We start from the raw sequence: 25,502 nt of genomic DNA, 5'->3' as shown, positions 1-25,502 counted from the left end.
AGGATAAAACTTGTGTTTTGTCGTTTCACTTGATGTCAAGTGCATTTTAAAAAATATTTAGCGACAGATAAAACGGCTAAACGCTGGTACTCAGGCCTGGCTCCGAGGCGCGGGCGGGATGGCATTCCTCAGGAGGAGGCAGGCCTGCAGGGACGGGGCTGGGCCGGGGGAGCTGTGGGGGGGGGGCTCCCGCTCCCGGTGTCTGTGCCCCCAGCAAGTCCCTCACCCTCTCAGCCACCTGTGGGCGGTGACTGGCCTGGCCCCTGGGGTTGCCCTGAGAAGTCAAGGCACAGACACGCCTTTCCCGGTGCGGGATCGGGAGAGGGTTATCCTCCTGTCTGAGCGCCTTCATGACGGGGTCCTGCCACCGAAATGCCGCAGCTGTTTGTGCCCTGTGGTATTTCGAGGCGCTTTCTTGTGGTGCTAAGGTAGCCCGATGTGCCAGATGCCCTGCGCTTCTCCGCTGCTGAGGATCAGTCACTTACCGGGAGGGCACTGGGAGCCAGCGTCCCCGAGGCTGTGCAAGGGGCAGCCCCTCTCCTCCCGTGACAGCATCTGGGAGGACCAGGCTTTGTCAGGTACCCGTCATCAAGGAGGAGGAAAGCAAACTGGCCCTTCACGTGGGCTCTGAGCTCTCCCAGGGGAACCGGGGTGGGGTGGGGGTGGGGAGGGACCTGGCACCCTCAGCCGTTTAGGTGCAAAGAGCGAAGACACGGGGATTTAGCCCTTGGTGGACGGGCGTGAAAGTTATAATTGAAGATGCAGACTTCACACTATAGCACCTTGCTGGAGCCTGCCTTCTCCACGCCATTGGCTTCGTTCATGCCACTGTGAGGGACCTTTGTACATGCTGAACTCCAGCCCGGGCCTTACTTTGCTCAATAGCAACCCTATCAAAGCCTCCGATACTGTTCCCACAAAACCCAACGCTTGAAGCAAGCCCTTAAAGCAGGTCTGTGTTTCTGCCAAGTTAAAGATGAGTGACCTAAAGGGCCAGATTACTCATGTAAAAGTGAGGCATAAAAGATAAGTTCATGCCCTGGCCAGTGTTGCCAAGTGGTTAGAGCGTTGGCACAGGCACTGAAGGGTCTCGGGTTCGATTCCTGGTCAAGGGCATGAACTTGGGTTGCAGGTTTGATTCCAGGCCCCGTTGTGCAGGAGGCAACCAAGCAATGTGTCTCTCTCACACTGTTTCTCTTTCTATCCCCCCACCTCTCACCCTCTCACTCTCCCTCTAAAAAAAAAAAAATCTGGAAAATTACCCTCTGGTGATGGTTAACAACAACAAAAAGGATAAATTCTTAAATCAGATTTAAATAATCAAATGAAATATCTTTGGTTTTGCTAGTTTGCTTTCCCCTTCTTGGAATAAATTATTAGACTAAATGTGGAGACTCTGGCACCATAGGCTGTTTCAGAGTACAAGTATGGGTTATCCATTTTGTGGTAACTGTAGGCACACAATATCATTTCCTGCTTTAAAAACTGCTAAACGTTAAAAATTATGCTATTCAGAAAGTTTATAAGGTTTCACAATCATTGTTTTAACACAGAAATCTGTTTATTAAACCCAACAAAACAAAGAAAATTATACCAGCCCTCAATTTTTGAATTTTCATTTAAATAAGCAAACTCTAAATCCACATCTTAAAAGATGTTTGTGCATCTATGTATTTCCAAAATACTCATATTTCAATAAGATTTTTCACATTATATTCACCAACAGTATCACAAAATTTTGTTTTTTGTTTACATAACTTGTAAGGAACAGTAATTCTAGAAACACTAGAAGAAAAAAGCATAGCAATGTCCACAGTTACAAGAAAAAGTGCACATTACTTGGTCACAATCACAGTCATTACTTGAAAAACTATAACAAGTAGATAAGAAATTTCACTGATGCCTAAACGTGTCAAAAACTGAATGACGTAAATTTTACATAAAATAAGGCAAATTTCAGGAATGCGCAAAGATCTTGTAATCCAACCAAAGCTAAACAACAGAAAAACTGTAAGAGAAGCATTAACTGATGTACTCCCTAACTAGCTTAAAAACAGGCTTGCCTCAGTGCACAAAGAAAAAACACCCTTCATGTGTATCCAACGCTACAAAATCAGAAACAAGGGCAGAGGATGGGGCAAGGGGGGGGGGCAGTTTATTTAAGTTGCCGCTGCAGCCACCGAGAGTCCTTTACATCCTATGTTTACCTAGGACTGTAAATCATACATGTTTACCTAGGACTGTAAATCATACATGTCCTATCAGGAGAGGCAATGGTCCTTTTGGAAACTGTGTCTGAAAGAGAGAAATGAAAATTAAACTACACACGAGTGCAAATTTTCAGATTGTCACTTGCAACCTCCTAACATTGTCATCTACATCCAGCGGCTGCTGGAGGGATGCCTGTCAGACACGGCAGGAAACCAAGGTGTGACCCCTGCCCCGCCCCCAACGATGTGTCTTTTTAAATATTAAATTGTGATGAAAACCTCTATGTAAAGCTGCGGTGGTGCCTGGGATGCGTGGGGTCAGCGTGAGTGCAGGCTTCTCTGATATGACGATGTCAAGAACATAGGCAAGGGTTGTGGGTGTTTTTCCAGCATCAAGTGTTATTTTTGTAGAAAGAATTGGGAAAGGGGAGAAGGCAAAGGGATGTGGAAAAGGTACTTACAGTAGTTTTCTCAAAACAGTTTTCTTTTAGGACCTATGAAAAAGTTACCAAAGTAAAAATGACCATTTTGAATGAAAAACAAGTTTCCTTTTTATAAAAATTACATATATATATATTTTTTAAAATACAAGATCCTTTTCATTGTTATAACCTGTAACAAGAAATTTTGGCTTTGTTTTTTTTTTCTTTTCTTTTTTTGCCAGATCCTGCAGCTTTTAGTCCAATAAGTCAGTAGCAAATTCCACTCATATTTCAGTTGGATCTGGAGCTATTCTTTATACCACAAGCTTCTTGCATTTTATCCTTGAAATAGGAATCTACAGCCTTTTTTTTTTTTTTTTTTTTTTTGGCCCAGACAGTTATGCTGACACTAAAACAAAAAGCAGCAGGCCGGACACACAGCCTCTCAAGTGCTTCAGAGGCCAGAGTCCCTTGGAGGCCCCTGAACACATCACTTCATGGACCAAGGACAGTGTGGCCGAGTGCAGGCGTTTCCCTTAAGACCGCGCAGTAGGGCCATCGCTGCTGGGAAATCAAAATGTCATTAGTGGAAACGGCAAACTTCGACCTCCGCGACTAGGATCGCCTTCGGCGTCAGTTCTGCTGTAAAATAAGGTTTTCCAGTTCATCTGCGGAACGCAGTAAAAACGCAGCCGATTCCCGGTAGCCGGCCACGAGCTGCCGCACGGCGTTGATCTCGGTGGGACTCAGCTGGGGCCTGGAGCTGGCGCTGCTGGAGGACCCGGAGCTGGGCGCCAGCTGCCTCTTCATGCTCAGGTCCGTGGGCCCTAGGGAAACGTCACAGAGTCAGACACGGTTTTCATGCTGGTACTCGGACATAAGCATAACCGCGCTGTTGACGTAATTCATGCACCCCTTCGTGAGAAGCTGCTGATGCCTGAATCAAAGGCCGCTCTCAGGCCCGGCCGGTGTGGCTCAGTGGTTGAGCGTCCACCTATGAGCCAGGAGGTCAAGGTTCCATTCCTGGTCAGGGCACATGCCCGGGTTGCGGGCTCGGTCCCCAGGAGAGGGCGTGCAGGGGGCAGCTGATCAATGTTTCTCTCTCATTTTAATGTTTCTATCTCTCCCTCTCCCTTCCTCTTAGAAATCAATAAAATATTTTTAAAAATCAGAAAGACTAACGAGCAACACTGATGCAAAATGAGCGGCTGGGTGTTCTCCTGGTCCAGTGGTCGGCAAACTCATTAGTCTACAGAGCCAAATATCAACAGGACAACGATTGAAATTTCTTTTGAGAGCCAAATTTTTAAACTTAAACTTCTTTTAACGCCAATTCTTCAAAATAGACTCGCCCAGGCCGTGGTATTTTGTGGAAGAGCCACACTCAAGGGGCCAAAGAGCCACATGTGGCTCGCGAGCCGCGGTTTGCCGACCACGGTCCTGGTCTAATTCCTGGCAATCGCCTCTCATGGTGGAAAGACCTTGTCTTTAACGTGTGCCTTTTAGGAAATTCAATGTCAGGTCTACCTCCCACATGCAGAAGTTTCTCTCGACAAGTAAATGACGGGGGTCACAAATGCTTTTCCCTTGCTCTGTTTGTTAAATGATTAGACCCCACCAATTCAGACGCTCAAGTATCCCCGGCTGTAATGCTCATGATGCCGAATTACACACTCACCAATGAGAGGGAACGGAGAGGCAGGGGGCATGTCATAGGTTTAAATTCAACTTTTAAGTGGCACAGTATGGACGCAAATTTGGGTACTTTTTCCTTCCAGACCAAGGTTTTCTTCTGTGAGGCTGACTGATTAAACATGTGGACATAGAGTGAAGTCTTCACTAAGCAAATGATTAGTACAAACAATGCCATAGAGACACCGGGCTGGGAATACTGGTTTAGGTACTGTTCACGTCCCTTCTGTATTGATTTGCAAAAACGTGTCAAAACTTTTTTCTTACATAGATTTAAAGCGAGTCAGATAGCTCTGCTTTTTGATGACATTTTGTGAACTTTTACTGAATAATTTATATCTCATCCTTTCTCATGCATCTACCACGTCTTTCTCCAACCATCTGTCGAAGGACACTCCAGTTGTTTCCATGTCTTGGCTACTGTGAATAATGCTGCAAAGAACACAGGGCTACGTAGATTTTTTAAAAAAATTTAAATTCTTTATTGTTGAAAGTACTACAGATGTCTCCTTCCCACTGCCCTCTCCCCAGCTGCTCCCCCGCCCTGAGCTGCTCCTCCCCCCAATAAATAGGTCTTTATGAGTAAGTGTTTTCCAATTTTTCAGGCTGATAACCCAGAAGAGGGATTGCTGGGTCATATAGTAGCGCTATTCCTAATTTTTTGAGGAACCTTCAGAGCAGCTGAACCAATTTACGTTCCTACCAGAAGTGTAAGGAGATTCCCTTTTCTCCACATCATCTTCAGCACTTACTTCTCGTCTTAAGGAGAATAGCCATTCGAGCAGGTGGGCGGTGGTACGGATTTGCATTTCCCTATAGCCATGGTAGGCAAATGTTGACTAATGAGTTTGCTGACCACTGGGATAGGGGCTTAATCACAAGGAACAACAACAGCCTGTAATTATTGGAATCGAGAGTCTAGGTCAGTGGTTGGCAAACTCATTGGTCAACAGAGCGGCAAACCACGGCGAGCCGCATATGGCTCGCGAGCCGCAGTTTGCCGACCACTGCCCTATAGCAAGTGAGGTTGAGCATCTTTTCATGTCTGTTGACCGTCTATATGCCCTCACGGGGAAGTGTCTGCACAGGCCTGCCCATTTTTAAACTGGATTGCTTGTTTTTTGTTGAGCGGTGTAAGTTCTTTGTATATTTTGGATATTGACCCCTTATCAGAGGTATTGTTTGCCTTTTGGTTTTGTTGTCAGTTTCTTTGGCTGTCCAGAAGCTTTTTAGCTTGATGTAGTCCCATTCATTTATTTTTTGCTTTTACTTTCCTTGTGTTTGGGAAAAACCATTCTGAGACCAAGGTCCATACATTTAGTGCTTATGTTTTTTTCTATATATTTTACTGTTTCAGGCTTATATTCAAGTCTTTAAACCACGTTGAGTTCATTTTTGTGTATGCTATTCCATAGCAGGCTAGTTACATTCCCGTTTTTCCAACATCATTTATTGAAGCGGTTTTCCTTTCTCCATTGTATGTTTTTTGCTTCTTGGTCAAATATTAGTTTCCCATGTATGTGTGGGTTTATTTCTGGGCTCTCAATTCTATTCTGTGAAAAATGAAATATTGCCATTTGTGACAACATGGATGGATGTTGAGAGTATGATGCTGAGTTAAGTAAGATGAAAAAGGACAAAAACCATATGCTTTCACTTATATGTGGGATATATAAAGCAGAAAGCCGTCAAGCTCATAGACACAGACAACAGTAAGGTAGTTACCAGAGAAGCACAGGGGTGGGTGGGGTGGGAGGAGAATGAAGAAGGTAAAAGTGGTCAAATTTATGGCCACGGAAAGAGACTAGACTCTGGGTGGTGAGCATACAATGCAATATACAGATGGTGTATTATAGAATTGTGTTATTAACCAATGTGCCCCCAATTAATTTAATTAGATAAATTTATAGTTTTTTTAAAGATCTTCAAATCAGACATTTGTGTTAAGACCTTTTATATCAATTCTTGTTGGATTATTAATAAGACTTTAGTATATACTTAATGAAAGGTAAGAACTGTGACACTGAACACTTAAGTAATAATGATTCTATAACTTGAAAGTATTTCAACGGATTTTTCTATAGACAGAACTTTTCAGAGAATGGTATTCCATTCATGAACTAAGCCAGGGATGTTCTCTTATCCTTCTAGTTCTCCTTGAGGCATGGAGATGGGTCAAGCCATGACCCATCCACCCTCACCCCTGAAGGGAGAAGGCTTCTGTCAGCCAGGAGGCAGTGGTCCCAGGAGAGAGAAATGGCTTCACATGGAATTTAATTAGGACAGAGAGGAGACTAGCACACAAGAACTCTGACAACTTAATACACTTCTGCTCTGGCCTTCCAGAGCTTTGGTTACGTAGCAGCTTTTAGCTTCCACTCGTCCATGTTATAAAATCGAGATACTGACGTAACAAGCTGGAAGGGCGAGCGGGAGGGAGGTCACACCTGCAAACTGAAATTACTGAACAAGCATCCAAACAGATCATTACCTGGAATTATTCCCCCACGGATACCAAGGGATGACTGTGTTCCAATAAAATAACCTCTCGTACCACAAGGAGAACTGGAGCCCTGGTCCCTCCTGAGCATCGTGACGTACCATGAGCTACTTAAAAAATTCTTTTCTTAGCTTTCAGGAATCCCAGGACCATGCAAATCTTTATGACAGAAAACGGAAAGGGTTCTGCTCTCCGCTCTGGAGATCTCTAGTGTCTGGTTGCCTGACTGTCATTCGAAGGTGTACCGTTTTGTGATGGTTTGGCTGCCAAGTTGCTGACAGGTGCTCTTAACTGGGATTGAGAAAGGGTGGGACTACAGCTCCAGTTCTCTTTGGGGTAAGAGGAATTATTTTATTTGAATACTAGAGGCCTGGTGCATGAAAATTCATGCACTCGGGGGGTGGGGGGTCCCTCGTCCCTCAGCTTGGTCTGCGCCCTCTAGCTCTCCGGGGCCCCCTGCTGGCTTAGACATCCCTCTGGCGGCCCGGAGCCCTTGGGGGATGTCCACCTGCCAGCTAAGACCAGCTCCCCGCGGGGAACAGGCCTAAGCCACAGTCGGACATCCTTAGCGCTTCCCTCAGAGGTGGGAGAGGCCCCTGCCGCTGCCCTCACAGCGCAGGCGTCAGCCCGTCTTGTGGCCAAGTGGAGCTCTCCCTGTGGGAACACACTGACCACCAGGGGGCAGCTCCTGCGTTGAGCGTCTGCCCCCTGGTGGTCAGTGCACGTCATAGCGACCCATCATTCCACCTTTAGGGTCAATTTGCATATTATCCTTTTACTAGAAGCCCGGTGCACGAAATTTGTGCACGGCAGGGGGTTGTCCCTCAGCCCAGCCTGTACCCTCTCCACTCTGGGACTCCTGGTGGGATCGGGCCTAAACGGGCAGTCGGACATCCCTCTCACAATCCAGGACTGCTGACTCCCAACTGCTTGCCTGCCTGCCTTCCTGATTGCCCCTAACCACTCTGCTGCCAGCCTGGTTGATGCTTAACTGCTCCCCTGCCAGCCTGTTTTCCCCTAACTTCCCTTTCCTGCAGGGTTGATCACCTCCAACTGCCCTCCCTTGCAGGCCGGGTGCCTCCCAACTGCCCTCTCCTGCTGGCCATCTTGTGGTGGCCATCTTGTGTCCACATGGGGGCAGGATCTTTGACCACATGGGGGCAGCTATATTGTGTGTTGCAGTGATGATCAATCTGTATATTACTCTTTTATTAGATAGGATAGAGGCCTGGTGCACGGGTGGGGGCCAGCTGGTTTGCCCTGAAGGGTGTCACAGATAAGGGTGTGGGGCGGCCTGAGTGAGGGGCCTGTGGTGGTTTGCAGGCCGGCCACGCCCTCTGGCAACCCAAGGGGAGGCCCTGGTATCTGGAATTTATTTTCCTTCTACAATTGAAACTTTGTAGCCTGGAGCAGAGCCAAGCCTGGGGCTCCGGCAGCCATTTCTGTGGCAGTTAATTCACCTTCTACAATTGAAACTTTGTTGCCTTAAGTGGGTGAGCCCGGCCAGCTTTGCTTCCCCTGTTGCCGCCGGCAACCCTGGCCTGCTCTCTCAAGCTCTGTTCTGCCGCCATTTGTTTGAATTTGTTTACCTTCTATAATTGAAACTTTGTAGCTTGAGTGGAGGCTTAGGCCTGCAACGGCTATGGAAAGCTTGGCTTGCTCTGTTACCTGGGAAACCTTGCTCTCTGTGGCTGTAGCCATCTTGGATTGGGGTTAATTTGCATACTTGCCCTGATTGGCTGGTGGGCGTGGCTTGACTTGTGGGTGTGGCTTATGTAGCGGAGTGATGGTTAATTTGCATATTACCATTTTATTAGAGAGGATTATATAGGATAGCCATCCCTTGGTATCTGTCGGGGAATAATTCCAGGACCCCTGACGATACCAAAACCTGTGATGTTCAAGTCGCTTATATAAAATGGCATAGTATTTGCATATCCTTCCATATACTTTAAAGCATTTCTGTATTACTTATTATCTGACACAGTGTAAATGCTATGTAAATAGTTGTTATGCTGTATTGTTTAGGGCAGTGGTCAGCAAAATCATTAGTCAACAGAGCCAAGTATCAACAGTACAACGATTGAAATTTCTTTTGAGAGCCAAATTTTTTAAACTTAAACTTCTTCTAACATCACTTCTTCAAAATAGACTCGCCCAGGCCGTGGTATTTTGTGGAAGAGCCACACTCAAGGGGCCAAAGAGCCGCATGTGGCTCGCGAGCCACGGTTTGCCGACCACGGGCTTAGGGGAAAATGACAAAGCCTGTGTTTTGTACAGATGCAACCATCATTGGCCTACCTATGTAGTAGATGTTGGCAACAACAGAACTTTTTCTGTCTCCCAGTATTTCCCATCTGGGCTGGTTAAATCTGTGGACATGGAGTCTGTACTGCAGTTTATGGATGACTCTCCACCTCTGGCTCAAAGAGATAAACTTCCAAACGAAGACAGGGCTCCCACTTTTTCATTCAGATCATTATTAACACAGGCAACTCTATAGACAGCCATCCACACCTGTTACTTTGTTTTCTGGAAGAAAGTTGACTTCCTTATCTTGCTTGCCTTTGGATCTACAGGGTCAGGATTGCATATATAAGTGAAAACCACAAGGAATTATTTGGATGAGTGTTTATTCAAAATTTCCAAGTTGTTAGGTTAGATAGGGAAGCAAAAATATATGAAATAAAAATATTCACAAGTGGACAAATTATTGCCCACTTCTCCCCTTACTAGGGACTCCCCCCGGAGCCTCTCAACAGCTGGGCGGGGACAGCAGAGCAGGATAGCTGCCCATTTCAAAGCAGGTGAAACTGAGTCCTGACAGGTTCGCTGGCTTGTCCAAAGCCAGAAAGAGATCCTGGCCCTCCGTCCTGCGCCGCCGTGGCCCAGCTCGGAGGAAACTTGAGTATTAGGTAGAGAAGGACGGCTGCCCCAGAGGAAGGGCAAGCAAAGGTGTGGTGTGTAGGGACGGCGTGCTGGCCAAGGGCCCAAAGAGGCCCAGGTTTAACATGAGATCATACCGAGGTGGTGGGTGTTGGCTCGTTCATGGCTAGAGCCCCAATTTGATCCTGGTTATCACTGTTCCAACCACTCCTCTAGCTGGGTAGCAGTGATTTCCTGACTCCCAGCATCTTTGATAAATGGCCATCCGTCCCCGAATGAAGAGAAAGCAATGCCTGAGACAATGACTAAATGTTTACCAAGTCTACCTCAGCATCCTCCTGGCAATATTCTCTGAAACCAGGTCCTCTGATGATCAGCTTGGGTGCCTGAGATGATGATGGGTAATTCTGGACTCGTAAACTCGGTTTGGAAGTGTTCCCTCCTCTTCTCTTTTGTGGAAGAGTTCCATAGAATTCACCGGTGAAGCCTGGGCTTTTGTAGGAAGAGTTGATTACTGATTCAATCTCCGTAAGAGTAATCATTCTGTTCAGATTTTCTATTTCTTCATAATCATCTTGGTAGATTATGTTTCTAGCAATTTATCCATTTTCTTCTACATTGTCTAATTCGTTGGCATATAATTATCCATAGTAGTCTTTTATGATCCTATATATTTCAGTAGTATCAATGGTAATGTGTTCTCTTTTCAATTTTGACTTTTTAAGTCATGTCTTTTCTTAGCAAGTCTACTATAGTATTATAAACTGTTTATCTTTTCAACGGTCTCACAGTCTCTATTTCATTTACTTCTGCTCTGGACTTTATTTCCTTCCTTCTACTAACTGTGGGCTTTCTTTTTCTATTCCTTGAGTTGTAAAGATCACTTGTTTGAGATATTCTTTTTTGAGGTAGGCGTTTATTGCTGTGGAATTGCCTCTTCGAAGTGCATTGCAAATTAGTTACTTCCACTTAAAGGGGAAGCTTTTGCAATTGAGCAGTGAAAACAATTTTGAAAAGATGGGAATTTACTTATGCCCTTACATCAAGGACCAAAAAACACTGCTGAGCCTGTAGTGTGTGCTCAGTAAATATATCAACTAGAAATTTGTGTGGGAAGTTTAGAAAACAGCTAATCGTTACTTGTTGGTCATCAGCAAAGTAACTTGAGCACAGCAAAAGCTTCACATAACAGCACTGTTCTGCCTTGTAGTTTTAGATGAACTTAATCAAGAAACTTAGTCATTTCTGTAGCAAAATTTCCAAAGCCATTCATTGTTTGATAATAGTGTGAGAACAGTTCTTTTCAGTCTTAGCCCTGACCTGAGAAAAATTGCAATACAACTTTACCATGCAGCCATCACACTGTTGTGTGACAGCAGTTTGATGTTCAGATTCTATTTCTGACAAAATCTCATAGAAGTGATGATGAAATTAATGAGAACACATGAAGTTGACACAACTGTTTCAACAACACATGATAGATGCAAACGTTTTCCATAATTTACCTGCTGATATAGTTCAAGGAATACCAGCTGCCTTATGTTTTAACAAACTTTGTAAATTTGTCCAAACAAGCCTATTTTTGCTTCACGCTTTTTAGCAAATTCTACTTTAGGTTGTACTGAATTAGTTTTCTTCCTTAACTTTGAAAATGAAAATGTATTCAGCTAAAGTTGTTTAATTCATGTTATTCATAGATGCTAATTCTTCTGTCACTTCAAACTCAACGTAAACAAGAGGTTAGTATCAATAACATCTCAACTTATTTAAAAAAACAAGGAAAAGCACTTGAAATCAGTTGGATTGCTCTTTTGAATTGACTATTTATATTGTCAATATCTCAATTTCTTCAACTCTTCAAGCAGTTTTTGTCTTAATGCTCACAGTCAAAACAAGTTTCTTTTCCCTGGACACATTCCTTCAGCCACGGTGATCAAACAATTCAATAAACTCACCATCGGTAGGTATTTGACTTCCCCTGCTTGACTAATACATGAACCACTTGGAAACTTACTTTGATTGCAGGCTCATTTTATATTTTGATCAGATGTTTAATAGAGGTATTTTATCAATGTTTTCATACTTTTCTGCCAAAGGGTGAAAAAAGTAACCGTTACTCTCAGCATTGACTCTAAATTCGCTAATGCCTCTAAAACACTCAACATAAGGCCTGGATTACAGCAGATACACAATACTAGAGTCAGTGTGCTAATGACTTGCATTTAGATTCACAAGTGCTTGCAATATAATTTGCCTTTTAACACCGTTCTGGATGATAGGATTACAGAAGCATCACAAAACGAGTCCAGTGCTCTCCATTTCCTTTTCTTAGATCTGTTTGTGGAACGTGATTACTTAGTCCTTCAAGTTTGAGTAAAACTCATTTGTAAACCATTTAGGTCTGATATTTTACAGAGAGGAAGGGAGAGGGATAGAGAGTTAGAAACATCAATGAGAGAGAAACATCGATCAGCTGCCTCCTGCACACTCCCTACTGGGGATGTGCCCACAACCAAGGTACATGCCCTTGATCGGAATCGAACCTGGGACCCTTAAGTCTGCAGGCCGATGCTCCATCCACTGAGCCAAACCAGTTAGGGCCTGGGTCTGATTTTTTAATGGATAGATTTTTACAATAATGATTCAATATATTTAATCATTAAAGATACATTTGGAATAGCTATTCCTTTGGCTATTGGTCAATTACATACTTGTAAAAGATAATATCAGATCTACATTGTCAGGTATACCAGCACAAAGGTATAAACATTTTTATTTGTTCCTTTATTTGAATTCCTATTTTAAGCTTCCTTTATCTTGGTTCATCTTCTCAGATTTTTTTAAATTCTTTCAAAGTTTCTGCTTTTGATTTTGTTGGTCTTCTCTATTCTTTGTTTTCTATTTAATTTCTCCATTTATTTTCTTCTGTGGTTTGCACTTTCTGTTTCCAACTTCTTGAGATAAATGAGTAGCTTCTTAATTTTCTAATGTGAGTGTACCAAACCAGTTTTCTGCCCCACTAATTACAAATATTTCTGAACACAATACTATTAAGTCTTTGGTTGTCATCAGTTGCTTAGGTGGTCAATATGTTAGAAAGAATGTGTATTTCTAGAAAGTTGGGGTAGGTTCTAGATATAACCAGATTCCATTTTAATTATTTTTTCCAATAAAATATATAATTATTTTTTCAAATCTAAATGATTTTCTTTTTCCCTTCCATTAGTTTCTGGGAGAAGTGTGTTGAAAGTCAATGGCTATGATTGTGGATGTGTCATTTTCTTCTTGTAATTAATTAATTGGAGGTTATGTTATGGGGGCACATAGTTTCTAGACAATGGTGACTTTCTGAAAAAGGATTTCCCTTCATTATAAAGTAACACACCTTTTATGCTCCAAAGCTTTTTTCTTAAAAGACCGTTTTTGGCATATATATGTGTTAATGGCGTATATATGTGTTAATGGCATATATATGTGTTAATATTTCCTTGACTCTTGGAAGATTGTTTTCTGTGGGTCTGTTTTCTCAAATTAGAGCTGCATTTTCCTTAGGCATTTGTCCCTTAACAAACCATAGATTACAACAGAACGAAGCATGGAGCGATCCCAGGCCTTATAGTAACACCACGGTTAGGGGTTTGAGTGGGAGAGGTGGTCAGGTGCTACAGTTCAGTGGAAATGTTTGTCTCCTCTGAGGTCTATGTCAAACTGAAGCCATTTTTAAATCCATTTGGGTCTGCTGTAATTCTAATGATTATTCAGTCAAATACTTTACTCCTCCCCACACCTCATCCCATTTAACCTCTCTACCTAAAGGCTGACTAATCAACATTAGGTTACCAAGGAACAGGGTGTTCATAAAGTATGTAACAAGATGCTGGTATCCGTATTCTACAGACATTTAAGAAAACACAAAAAGCAAGATACAGATCACTGTCAAGGCCAAGTAGCTGATTACGGCATTATGCCAGGAGAAAGGGGGAGTATATAGGTCACCCCTCCTCTCCCCCAAATTATGTCTTATTTCTAGAAAAACTAAAAATCCAACACTGACAGCAATTACAGGTAAAGTGACATCTCCATCATGAGTGTTTACTCTAGATTATAATACTCAATATCCCATACATTTTTAAAAAACTATACAACTGATTGTCCTGAGACAGATTTAGCTGAATCTTCATAGACTTCAAAATGTAAATCTCTTGGACCTGTCTTTAAAAACCCATTTATTAAAATTTCTCTTTTCAGGTCCTTCTGTATTTCATCTTATTTCTATTGTTGATCCATCTGTTTTATTTCATTTTTCGCATCTAAGTGTATCTTATTCAGAGAAAAACCGTAAACATCTCAATATTTTTGTTCTCACCTCAGTGACTGTTTCTACACAATCAATTTGAAAAGACTCAGTCCTTTAACCTGTTGGCCTTCCTAGTTATTCGTCTATTTATATTTGCTAATTTCTTGCACTCAGTGCATGGCCTTCCCATTTGACCTTCCAATTCAGTGGTTTGCAGAGACCTGATTAATCATTCTGATAAAGTAGGAGGATCTGAAAGTGAGTCCTTTTCCCAGTCTTAGAAATTTGTGAGGGGAAAGACTCTTAGCAGGCTTCTCTTTCTGCATACTTTTGGCTTGTGGGAAAAATACAAATATTGCAGTAAGGAAAAAGAGAGGAGTTAACTTTAGTTGAATCAATTATACTACATGAGAGCATAATGAATTCTTATATATGTACTTATATGCCTATATAGTTTGTTTGTTTTGTTTTGTTTTCCAGCAACAGGAAACAGTTCCTAAACCAGACAATAAAAGTGTTCATTCACTGGTTTGCAGAGAGCTTAGACTCAGGTTCTGCCTTTTGGGGCCACTATTAGTTTTTCCTTTCCAGTGATTTCCACAGATGAATGGGAACTATAGTAACAAGGGTCAACATAAGACAAAAACCTCCAGATTATCCTCAGTAAAGATTAGAGATTTGTTTTATTCTTTTACACTTTTATTTTGTTCCATTTTTATGTAAGCCTACTGGTGACCACAAAGCAAGACCCTACAGCAGATTGACTAATGAAAGAAACAGAGCATACCACTACAGCAAATCACCAATTTACAAAGATAGATAAACGATGAGAATACAAAACAATCAGGAAGAAGTTCGAAAATCCGTACCTATCATAGTAACGGATCATTCTGACTTTCTAGACCAGGAGAACATTCTGAATCCCCGAGAGAGCTCTTTCCTGAGTCGCAGAGGGCTGGTGAGGCCAGTCCAATGTAACGGACACGTTCAGACATTCCCAGAGGACACGTCAAAGGCAGTTGTGTAAGGAAAACAACGCGCCAACCATAATGAGTGCACGCCACCTGGAAAGGCCTGAGCGGTATACCAGCAGGCTCCAGGAGAAACGCGTCTTCTTTTCATTCCCCTCCTTCAGTGGGAAGGCACAACTCAAAACCCTCAAGAGGATCTGCAGTACCTAAGGTCCCTTTTACTGTAGAAAACAGGCTTTTAGGAAGCGGATGCCAGAAGGAGCTGGCCATACTGAGCTGCAAAACCAATGGCATGTACGGGCAGGGGAAACATGGGCCGCTCCCCGCTCCTGTTCTCAGAGACCCCTGGACCTACAGGACCTGGGGGAAGACCGAGGGCTCAGTCAGAAAAACGGAAAGATGCTGCACATCACTTTCCTGTAAAACTTCCAGCAAATGAGTAACATAGATTCCAATCATTAAAAGTTTGGGTTTGCTTCCTTTAAACGTCGCACAATTTAAAATTCTGTCACAATGATATTCTTTTAAAATGTGTTTTGTCAAGACATTCAATTTAAAAATGGAAAGTCTTACATATATGCCCTCAGGAAAACAAAACTCAGGAAGGACTGATTTCCCATAAATGCCTGATTTACCGAAAACTGGTGATATTGGAATTGTCTTAAATGCTAGAGGTTTGGCATACAGAAGGCCAGGAGACATATGAAAACATGCTCAAAGTCACTAAACATCCGAGAGATGCAAATAAAAAAGACAATGAGGTACCCTCTCACACCTGTCAGAATGGCTATCATCAACAAATCAACAAATGACAAGTGCTGGTGAGGATGCGGAGAAAAAGGAACCCTCGTGCACTGCTGGTGGGAATGCAGACAGGTGCAGCCGCTGTGGAGAACAGTATGGAGTTTCCTCAAAAAATTAAAAATGGAACTCCCATTTGACCCAGTAATCTCACTTCTAGGAATATATCCCAAGAAATCAGACAGGATATATGCATCCCCATGTTCATAGCAGCACAATTTACCATAGCTAAGATATGGAAACAGCCTTACCATAGCTAAGATATGGAAACAGCCTAAGTGCCCATCAGCAGATTAGTGGATTAAAAACTGTGGTACATCTACACAATGGAATACTATGCAGCTGTGAAAAAGGAGCTCTTACCATTTGCAACAGCATGGATGGATCTGGAGAGCATTATGCTAAGCTAAATAAGCCAGTCAGAGGAAGATAAATTCACATGGTCTCACTCATTTGTGGAATATAATGAACATAATCTGATGAACAAAAATAGATCCAGAGAAGCATTGAACAGTCAGTCAAACCTCAGAGGGAAGGCAGGGGGTGGGAGGTAAGAGAGCAACCAATGGACACAGACACTAGGGAGAGGTCAAGGGTGGGGGGGAGGAGATATATGTAATACTTTAATCAATAAAAAATTTAAAAAATGTTAGAGGTCGTCTCCTATCAACCTTGGAAAGTTTTGCTTATGGTTTCCAGAGGCATGAAAAAGAAACGACCCAGGTGGTTAGCCTTGCAAAATGAGCTAAATTGAGCTTTGTTTGTATAACTGGACTGTTTGTGTCTCCATTGTTTTTAAACAATCTGACTGAACTCTCCTCTCTTTACATTCCCTGCCCATGAGCACAGCTGAGCCTAGACCCTCACCGACTCACCTGTAGCTTGCTACCATTTGCATATTCTGAATTGCAGTTCCTCTGCTATTCCACAATAAAGACACCGTTTTGGCTTGCCTCAGTTTACCTCTTTATTTAGGTCAAGAGTTTTTAGTTTTACAAATCCCAGCCAATGTCAAAGAGGTTTTAAATACCTATCTTACAACTTATTAGCAATCCTTAGGATCCTAAAATAACTGAAAGTTATTTAAAAGCTGAGCAGTTTGCATTAAAATCATTGCTATTTAAGAATCACCATTTCAGTTTCCATAAGGTTACTAATTGACCTCACTTATTTCATTGAGGAGTGAATGATTCGAGCATAATTAGACACAATGAGCTGCTGTGATAGACGTGGGAAGGTTTTCTGTAATAACACCATCGAAAAGCCGGTACCGTGGTGTGAGGTGGAGGAGGTGAGTCTGGAACCAGAGTTCCGCAATACAAGGCCACTCACCACCTTGACAATTGAATACTTTAAATGTGTCCCAGTGTGTCTAAGGAACTGACTTTAACATTTTTATTTCATTTTTATTAATTTTAGTTTCAATAGCTACATGTAGTTAGTGGTTACTGTATTGGATAGCACTTGTCAATAAATTTATATTTGAAAGAAAGGGAAAACAAAATAAGGACACAAATGAGTAGGGTTTAAAGTGAACAATACCCTGATTAAGTTGGGTCACCCAAGGATCACACACAGGAGAAGTGGGCTTACTAAGAAGAGTCACAAAGTTGGACACAATGGGAAAATCTCTAGATACAAACATCTGACTCTGTGCTGTGGAATGTACTTTGACAACCCATTCAGGTTTATTAAAACTCGATTGAGATGGGATTATGCAGTTATTCTATTAGGTTGACTTCAATTAGATTGCACAGTCACCTTTCTCCACATAATACGTTATCATGTAGATCGTCCCACTGCATAAAATACAGGCAAAGTAGGAAGGCCAAGAGACACATGAAAACATGCTCAAAGTCACTAATTATCCGAGAGATGCAAATCAAAACGACAATGCGGTACCATCTCACACCGGCCAGAATGGCTATCAACAAATGACAAGTGTTGGCGAGGATGCGGAGAAAAAGGAATCCTCATGCACTGCTGGTGGAAATGCAGACTGGTACAGACACTGTGGAGAACAGTATGGAGTTTCCTCAAAAAACTGAAAATGGAAATCCCATTTGACCCAGTAATCCCACTCCTAGGAATATATCCTAAGAAACTGGAAACACCAATAAGAAAGGATATATGCACCCCTATGTTCATAGCAGCACAATTTACAATAGCTAAGATTTGGAAACAGCCTTGGTGCCCATCAGCAGATGACTGGATCAGAAAACTGTGGTACATCTACACAATGGAATACTATGCTGCCATAAAAAAGAAGGAATTCCTACCATTTGCAGCAACCTGGATGGAATTGGAGAACATCATGCTAAGTGAAATAAGCCAGTCCATGAAAGAAAAATACCACATGATCTCACTCATCTATGGATAATAAAGAAAATTATAAGCTGTTGAACAAAAAGATAGATACAGAGACAGTAAAGCATCAAACAGAAGGTCAAATTACAGCGGGAAGGTTAGGGAGAGGTGGGGGAGATAAAAGATCAACCGAAGGACTTGTATGCATGCATATAAGCATAACCAATGGACACAAAACTCTGGCGGGTGAGGGAGTGGGGTGGGGGTGGGCAATGGTAAGATATGTACACATATAATTCCTTAATAAAAAAATGAAAATAAAATAAAATACAGGCAAAGTAACTACAAGGGAGTGCTTAACTTTGATGAGTCAGTTTTAGGTTCTAATCTAGAAAATCATCTACACCGTTAACATAACAGACCTGATGCCGTTTTCTCACGACAGAAGCACCCAGCTGTCTCCTGGAGCAGAATGACAATGGCTCCCTCCCCGCCTCTCCTACCCCCCCCCTCCCCCCACACACACACACAGCTGCACTAATTCTTTGCACGAGGCTACGGAGCCAGAACGAGTCATTGAGAGGGAAAGGTAAAAAGCACACCTCCCCAGGTCCCTGGGTAACTATGGAAAATAAACATTTCTTTCCCAAACCAGGGGACTGATGCCTGATATGAAACACTTGTCTTCTGGGGGGTATTAATACTAAAAGAGAATAAAATTAGGAAAGACATCCTCAGCTTCAACTATTATTCCCATTATCAGTTGGATTTAGTTAAGTTTTCCAAGTGGTACAATATTTTATCAGAATAATTTCTTTCACAGAATCTTTCATTTATCTATTTATTGAGCACTAATATATAGTAAAAAAAAAAAAGGTCACCTTGCCTGCCCTCATAATGTACACAATCTAATATAGAAGGGAGCACGTAACAGATGGGTTAAATAACAGACATGACCAGGGTACTGTGGGAATATACCGGAAGACCAATTAATGAGCAAGGCAACCAGAAAATGATCACAGAGAACATAAGAGCCGACATGAGTTAGGGGCAGGGGCGGGCCTCCCTGCATGAGATAATCCCATAAACAGGCAATAACATGTTTGGGGATGAATGATTCCATTTTAACAATTGAATATTAGATTTTTGTGATATCTAGGCCAAGCTATCTGGTAGACAGCTGGATAGAAAATCTGAAGCTCGAGGCAAAGCATAGGGGTGACAGCTTGTTGCATATTTTATAACTGAAATCATAAGAGGGAGTAGGCTCTCCTTTGAGCAATGTACAGAACGAGGGTTAAAGGAACAAGGGCATGAGGACAGGGACAAAGCCCAGGATCCTGGCAGGAGAATCACCTTAGGAGCACACGATGATGTGAGAGTGTTTCATGGAAGCCAAGAGAGTGGCTGCTTCAAAGCTCTAATCAGCAGCAGGTGCAAATATACTCAAGAATCTGATAAGTATGGAGTTTCCTCAAAAAACTAGAAATGGAACTCCCATTTGACCTAGTGATCCCACTTCTAGGAATATATCCCAAGAAGCTAGAAACACCAATCAGAAAGGATATATGCACCCCTATGTTCATAGCAGCACAAGTCACCATAGCTAAGATTTAGAAACAGCCTAAGTGCCCATCAACAGATGAGTGGATTAACCTTTTGCACTCGGATGTCGGGTGTGACTGGACACGGTTAGCATTAGAATAAAGGAATCGAGAAAAAAGCAAGCGAGTGCAAAGGGTTAAAAACCTGTGGTACATCTACACAATGGAATACTATGCTGCGGTAAAAAACAAGGAATTCTTACCATTTGCAACAGCATGGAAGGAACTGGAGAGCATTATGCTAAATGAAATAAGCCAGTCAGAGAAAGATAAATATCACGATCTCACTCATTTGTGGAATATAATGAACAACATAAACTGATGAACAAAAGCAGATCCAGAGACAGAAACATTGATCAGTCCATTAAACCTCAGAGGGAAGGTAGGGCAGGGTGGGGGTAAGGGGGAAGAGATCAACCAAAGGACTTGTATGCATGCATATAAGCCTAACCAATGGACACAGACACCAGGGGGGTGAGGGCATGAGTGTGTGTGGGGGAATAGGGGGATAAGGGCACATGTAATACCTTAATCAATAAAGAAAAAAAATCTAATAAGATAAATAAAAAAAATAACCTTTAAGTGAAATCACTGGTAAACTTACCCTGACCAATTTCAGTAAAATGGTGGGGAGAAGCCATTTACAGTGGATTGAAGAGTGAATAGCTGATGAGAAGTGAAGACAGTGAATGAACAGAAGCACTTCTTTGAAAATATCAAGTGAGAAGTGGTATTTCCGAACGCTGGTGCCTACGGACAGCACTGTCCATGCACCACACCAGCTACGTCGTCATGAACGAGCTCTAGGGAGGTGGCGAATCTTATGGCCAGGCCTCCTTATATTCTAACTACAGGCCAGCATCCAAAGAATCCTTATAGCCACAAATCCTGAATATTGGTGGGGAATAAAGAAGATAATGAATGTCAAGATTCGGGCAAACAAGAAATTGCCATACAAATGTTAGTTATTATGGTCATTATTACTACAATTGGGTCTTGTTAGATTCCCATCTGCCCAGTGTATATCAGAGTTGAAAAACAAATTGAAAAGTCTGCCCAGTGGGGCTCATGGAAGGGACACCTCAGTAGCTGACTTATGCATATAATTTACCCTGGAGATCCCCAGATAACCACAGCGAACCACAACTGAGCTCTGTAGACAGCTCAGCGTGAACTTCCCGATAGGAAGAAAGCATCCCAGCATCCTATGCAATTGGATGTGATTGTAACTGGAGGATTGGCTGCTGCTTGCTTCTCACTTCGGTTGGATAATTTAAATAAACTATGCAAATTGCAACTGCTGTCATCTTGATAACACTCCAACTTGAAAATCTGGATTGTTGAATGCAGACTCTTGCCAGCTCTAAACAAATGGAGGCTGGCTAATGAAGGGTTTGGGGGGCACCCTTTCCAGGCTACGAGGTCTCCTCCATGGGCAGGCTTTTCCTCCTGCTACTGTATTCACAACGAGAAAACATCCGGGAAACTTCCTCATTCAGCCACAGAATCCGTCTATTCCGTTTAATCTTCCTCCTTTCCTGATTCCTCCGCTTTATCAAAGAGAAACCCTTCACCCTGCCCTCCGATATACATACATAATTCTCTTTGTGGCTTTTTGATTCGGGGCAGCACGTGTCCTATTTTTTAAAGGTGTTCATTATGTCACTGAAGTTGAGCACTTACATGTCTGGCCTTATTCAGGAGACGTCATCGTGAACGAGACAGAGCGTCTGCTTTTAAGGAGTGCAGAGGGAAAATATTTGAAAACATGTCACAAGTCAGTGAGTTAAGTGCTAGAATAAAGGCACAGGCAGGAAAGTGACTCATCTCCCAAAGGGAGGGAGGTAGCCAGGTACAGTGTCACAGAGGAAGTGCTATTTAAGCAGAGTCCTAAAGGGTTCTGATATGTAGGCAAGAAGAGGACAAATGTTTTATCTCCAATTGATCTGTCAGTTTCTTGAGGTCAGTGATTCTGCCTTCCTCAACCTTGTTTCTCTTAAAGTAGCTGCTATAGACAGACTGTTGGCATTCCCCTCAAAATTCACTTATAGAAAGCTCATCTCCAACGTGATGGGATTTGGAGGTGGGGTCCTTGGGAGGTACGTCAGGAGGGTGGAGCCTTCATGAATGGGATTAGCGCCCTTTACAGGTGAGACCCTGAGAGCTCCTGTCCCTTTCTCCCACGGGTGCACCCACTGAAAAGACAGCCATCTACCAGGAAGCAGGCTCCATCCAGGCACCTGATCACAGACTTCTGAGCCTCCAGAATTGTGAGAAATAGTGTTTGTTGTTCAAGCCATCCCGTCTACGGTATTTTTACTATAGCAGCCCGAACAGACCGACAAAGCACCCATTACAGCGATGTGAACACGAGGACCCCAAAATAATTGTTAAATTAAAGCCAAACGCTGTTCTGTTTCCTTTCCCATCCTGCCTTTGCATTCTTCTGGAACACAGTACAGTCTGCAGGGCTGATGTCCCTATTACACTGGCTTAGAAGGTCCTGCAAGCATTGTACTAGTATCTCCTTCCATCTGTGTCCTGCTGTTCATGCTGCCAATCCACATCAGACTTCCCCGTTTTTCTGTTAATGGTTTGAATTCTGATGGTCTTCATCTGCTTTATACATTGTCAGATGTATAGCTAAGTCAACTTGGTCTCTTAAAAGTTGTTGCTCCCACAAAAATTCAATAAGTAAATAAAAAAAGAAAAGGAAGAACTCATGGACACGGACAATAGTGTGGTGATTGTGGGGTGGAGGTGAACAGGGTAAAGGGGGGATAAATGGTGATGGTAAAGAAAATAAAGAAAAATAAATAAATATAAATGCTAAAAAAAAAAGTTGTTGCTCCCTTCTACACTTTTCAGACATCTCTACAAACTTTAAAGTCAAGAATTCTCAAACTTAGATTAACTGGAATTGTTGGCCATCAGATATGATGTTGGCATCTCATATAATGCTTATCTCCTATGTCCTCTTTAGCTCTCAAGATTTATGGATGTGTGTGTAGTTTCTTTCTCCACAGCTCCAAATACGTTATAGGGAATGACTATTCCGATGTCTTAGAAATGAAAAAATAAGCTAAAGATAACATTTTTTAAACAAAGTCAGAATGTTTGGGGTTCCCAGAATTTATGAAGAAAGTCCCCACATAAAGACAATCATGGGCCTGATCAATCAGGCTGCCTTCCTGTTAAAACAAGCCCCCTCCCCCCAATAAAAGAAATCAAAGTAGTGAGAGCCAACACCAGGGCTGCAGGCAGTGTGGGTTTGAGATGGAAGGTATTCAGAGCTCCTCCCCAATACGGACTTTAACCCTTCCCCTTGCTACCATCACTATAGCGAGAGGCCTTTCTCAAATGTGAGCTAAAGAGATTCTCTTCAGTTTAAGTCAAAAGCAGTCATTTGCTAAGACTGGTGTTTTGCCGGCTTTTGTTTTTGTTTGTTTGTAACTCAGTGACAAGCCCGAAGTCATTGCCCAAAGAGAGCCTCCTCAGCTGTGAGTTGCGGCATGCCGTCCTGGTTATCCTGCTACGCCTGGCTTTTCCCAGCAGACTGTCTGAGTTGTTCAACGTTGTTCTTTGTTGTATCCTTAAGAGATCTTGATCTCATCACGCAAAAGCCAAAAGGTGTATTGACTAAGCACTCAAAAAGTCAACCGGTGTGACCTTGAGCAAATCACCCAGCTCTCCTGACCTCTTTCTTTGTAGCCTTTAAAAACTATAGGTTGCCCTCACATTATTTCTCAAGTGCCTTTAGACTCTATCTATGATAGTGAGGGCTCTTCTGGGGGGGAAACTGACTAAGTGGGCTTCACCGTAATACATAGTATCTACATTCAAACTGTAAATTTATAAAACTGATTTCTAGCCACTTACACGGTTGCATACCTGGAATCTGAACTAGGTGTCTGAGGTGACTCTGAGCACCATGAACAATACGGTTGAGGAAGGAATACCAATGTATTGTGAGTACGTGTGTGTGTGCACGTGCGCGCACTGTGGTACATGCTTTCAATGACAGCTTCAGGATGCTGTGAGAGTTATGGCTATAAGTGACCTACACCTGGAGTTCAGCATTTCAGAGGTGAGCAATAAATTACGGGTGGGGGAGTAAAAAAAAAAAAAAGGTCAATAAAACTTCAGGTCGGGGAACATTGAGGCATGAAGGGCTGGATAATGCCATTTTCCCGAGAATAATTAGAGCCCGTAGAAGGGTTTTAGATAATTAAGAAGTGATATAATCACATTTTCCTTTTCTTTTCTTTTTTTATATATTTAAGTGATTTCAGAGAGGAAGGGAGAGGGTGAAAGAGAAACATCAATGATGAGAATCATTGATCGGCTGCCTCCTGCACACCCCCACACTGGGGATCAAGCCCACAACGCAGGCATGTGCCCCTGACCTGAATCGAACCCGGGACTCCTCAGTCTGAAGGCCGATGCTCTATCCACTGAGCCAAACCAGCCAGGGCACATTTTCCTTTTCTTAAAGATTACTTTGGTTTCTCTGTGGAGAATGGGGTGAAGGGCAATAAAAAGTTTTGGAGCCCTGCTCAATAATAATTCATAGCAAAAACTTCCTTTATAGTCCTTCTTGATTTTCACTCAGGGTTGGCAGTTGCCCCAAAGGTCTCTCCTCTCAAAATAGTCTCATTGTGTCTTCAATCTTTTCCTTCTTTGTATATATTATCTTTTTATTTTTTATTTTTTTTACCACTCGTTATAGTAATGGTAACAAGGGGAAGGGTTAAGTCCATATTGGAGAGGAGCTCTAAATACCTAGCTCTCTATCTTTTTCATGAAAATGCAATGCTTTCTCCAACTTGCTAGATAAATAATAAAGAGTGGGGTGTTAAACATGTGTAGACCCACAGGAGCCTGTGCTCAGAAGAGCTCTAAGCTTTGTGTAATGCTCTGTTATCAGCATCTTGAAATAATTAATTTTTATACAAGAGGGCCCACATATTCATTTGGCATTGGGCTCCCAAAATTACCTAGCCATTTATGGATCAAAGAAAAATTATTTTGGTTGTATTTGAGTAGAAGTGAGCAATACTCAGTTTGTTCCATACTCTTCTATACGTCACTACCATGTCCAAAGCTTTGTTTTCAGTACTACCACGATAATCCAAATTACCATAGTCTTTTCTTGATATTACAGAAATAACTAATATTAGGCAAAATAGACTTAAAAAGTTACTAGTGATAAAGAAGGATATGATAAAAGTGTGAGTCCATTAAGAAGATATACCAATATATACACCTAACAACAGAGTCCCAAAATAAAGGAAACAAAATTGTCAGAATTGAAGGCAACAGTAAACAATTCAACAATAATACTTGAAGACTTCAATACCCTTCTTTCAATAATGGCTATAAAAATTAGACAGATGTCAACAAGAATATAGGAGATTTAGTCACTGTAAAACAACTAGGCCCAATATGCATTTACAAAATGCCCCACCACCAGCAGCAGAATACACATTATTCTCAGGTACATTCTCCATGAAACATGAAACATTCTCCAGGACAGACCATGATCTGGATCACAAAACAAGCTTCAATAAACTTGACAGGATTATAGAAATTATATGAAGTATGTTGTCTGGCCACAGTGGAATACAACTAGAAATCGGGGACAGAAAGAAATTTGGGAAATTTACAAATATGTGGCAATTGAGCACCATACCTAAACAGCCAATGGGTCAAAGGAAATTAGAAAATACCTTGAGGTGAATGAAAACAAAAATACAACATACCAACATTTTGTGATGCAGATACAGCAGTGCTTAAAAGGAAGTGTAGAGTT

The 25,502-nt window shown here is 42.2% G+C and overlaps 1 protein-coding gene across 4 annotated transcripts in view; it reads right to left on the bottom strand.

Moving 5' to 3' along the window:
- Positions 1-3,265: 3,265 nt before the first annotated feature.
- NOL4 (nucleolar protein 4) overlaps positions 3,266-25,502 on the bottom strand; it is a gene marked incomplete at both ends in the record, with an annotated part of 223,237 nt that continues 201,000 nt past the window's right edge. For all 4 annotated transcript variants that reach the window (XM_079785152.1, XM_079785151.1, XM_079785153.1 and 1 more), the window contains one exon: positions 3,266-3,459. In XM_079785152.1, coding sequence (XP_079641278.1) covers positions 3,266-3,459 — 194 coding nt within the window. The remainder of the gene's footprint in view (positions 3,460-25,502) is intronic.

This window comes from Cnephaeus nilssonii (assembly GCF_951640355.1).
Source record: "Cnephaeus nilssonii genome assembly, chromosome: 11".
Lineage (NCBI taxonomy): Eukaryota > Metazoa > Chordata > Mammalia > Chiroptera > Vespertilionidae > Cnephaeus > Cnephaeus nilssonii.
The sequence above is the reverse complement of the archived record's forward strand: the minus strand, read 5'-3'. Positions and strand labels throughout refer to the sequence as shown.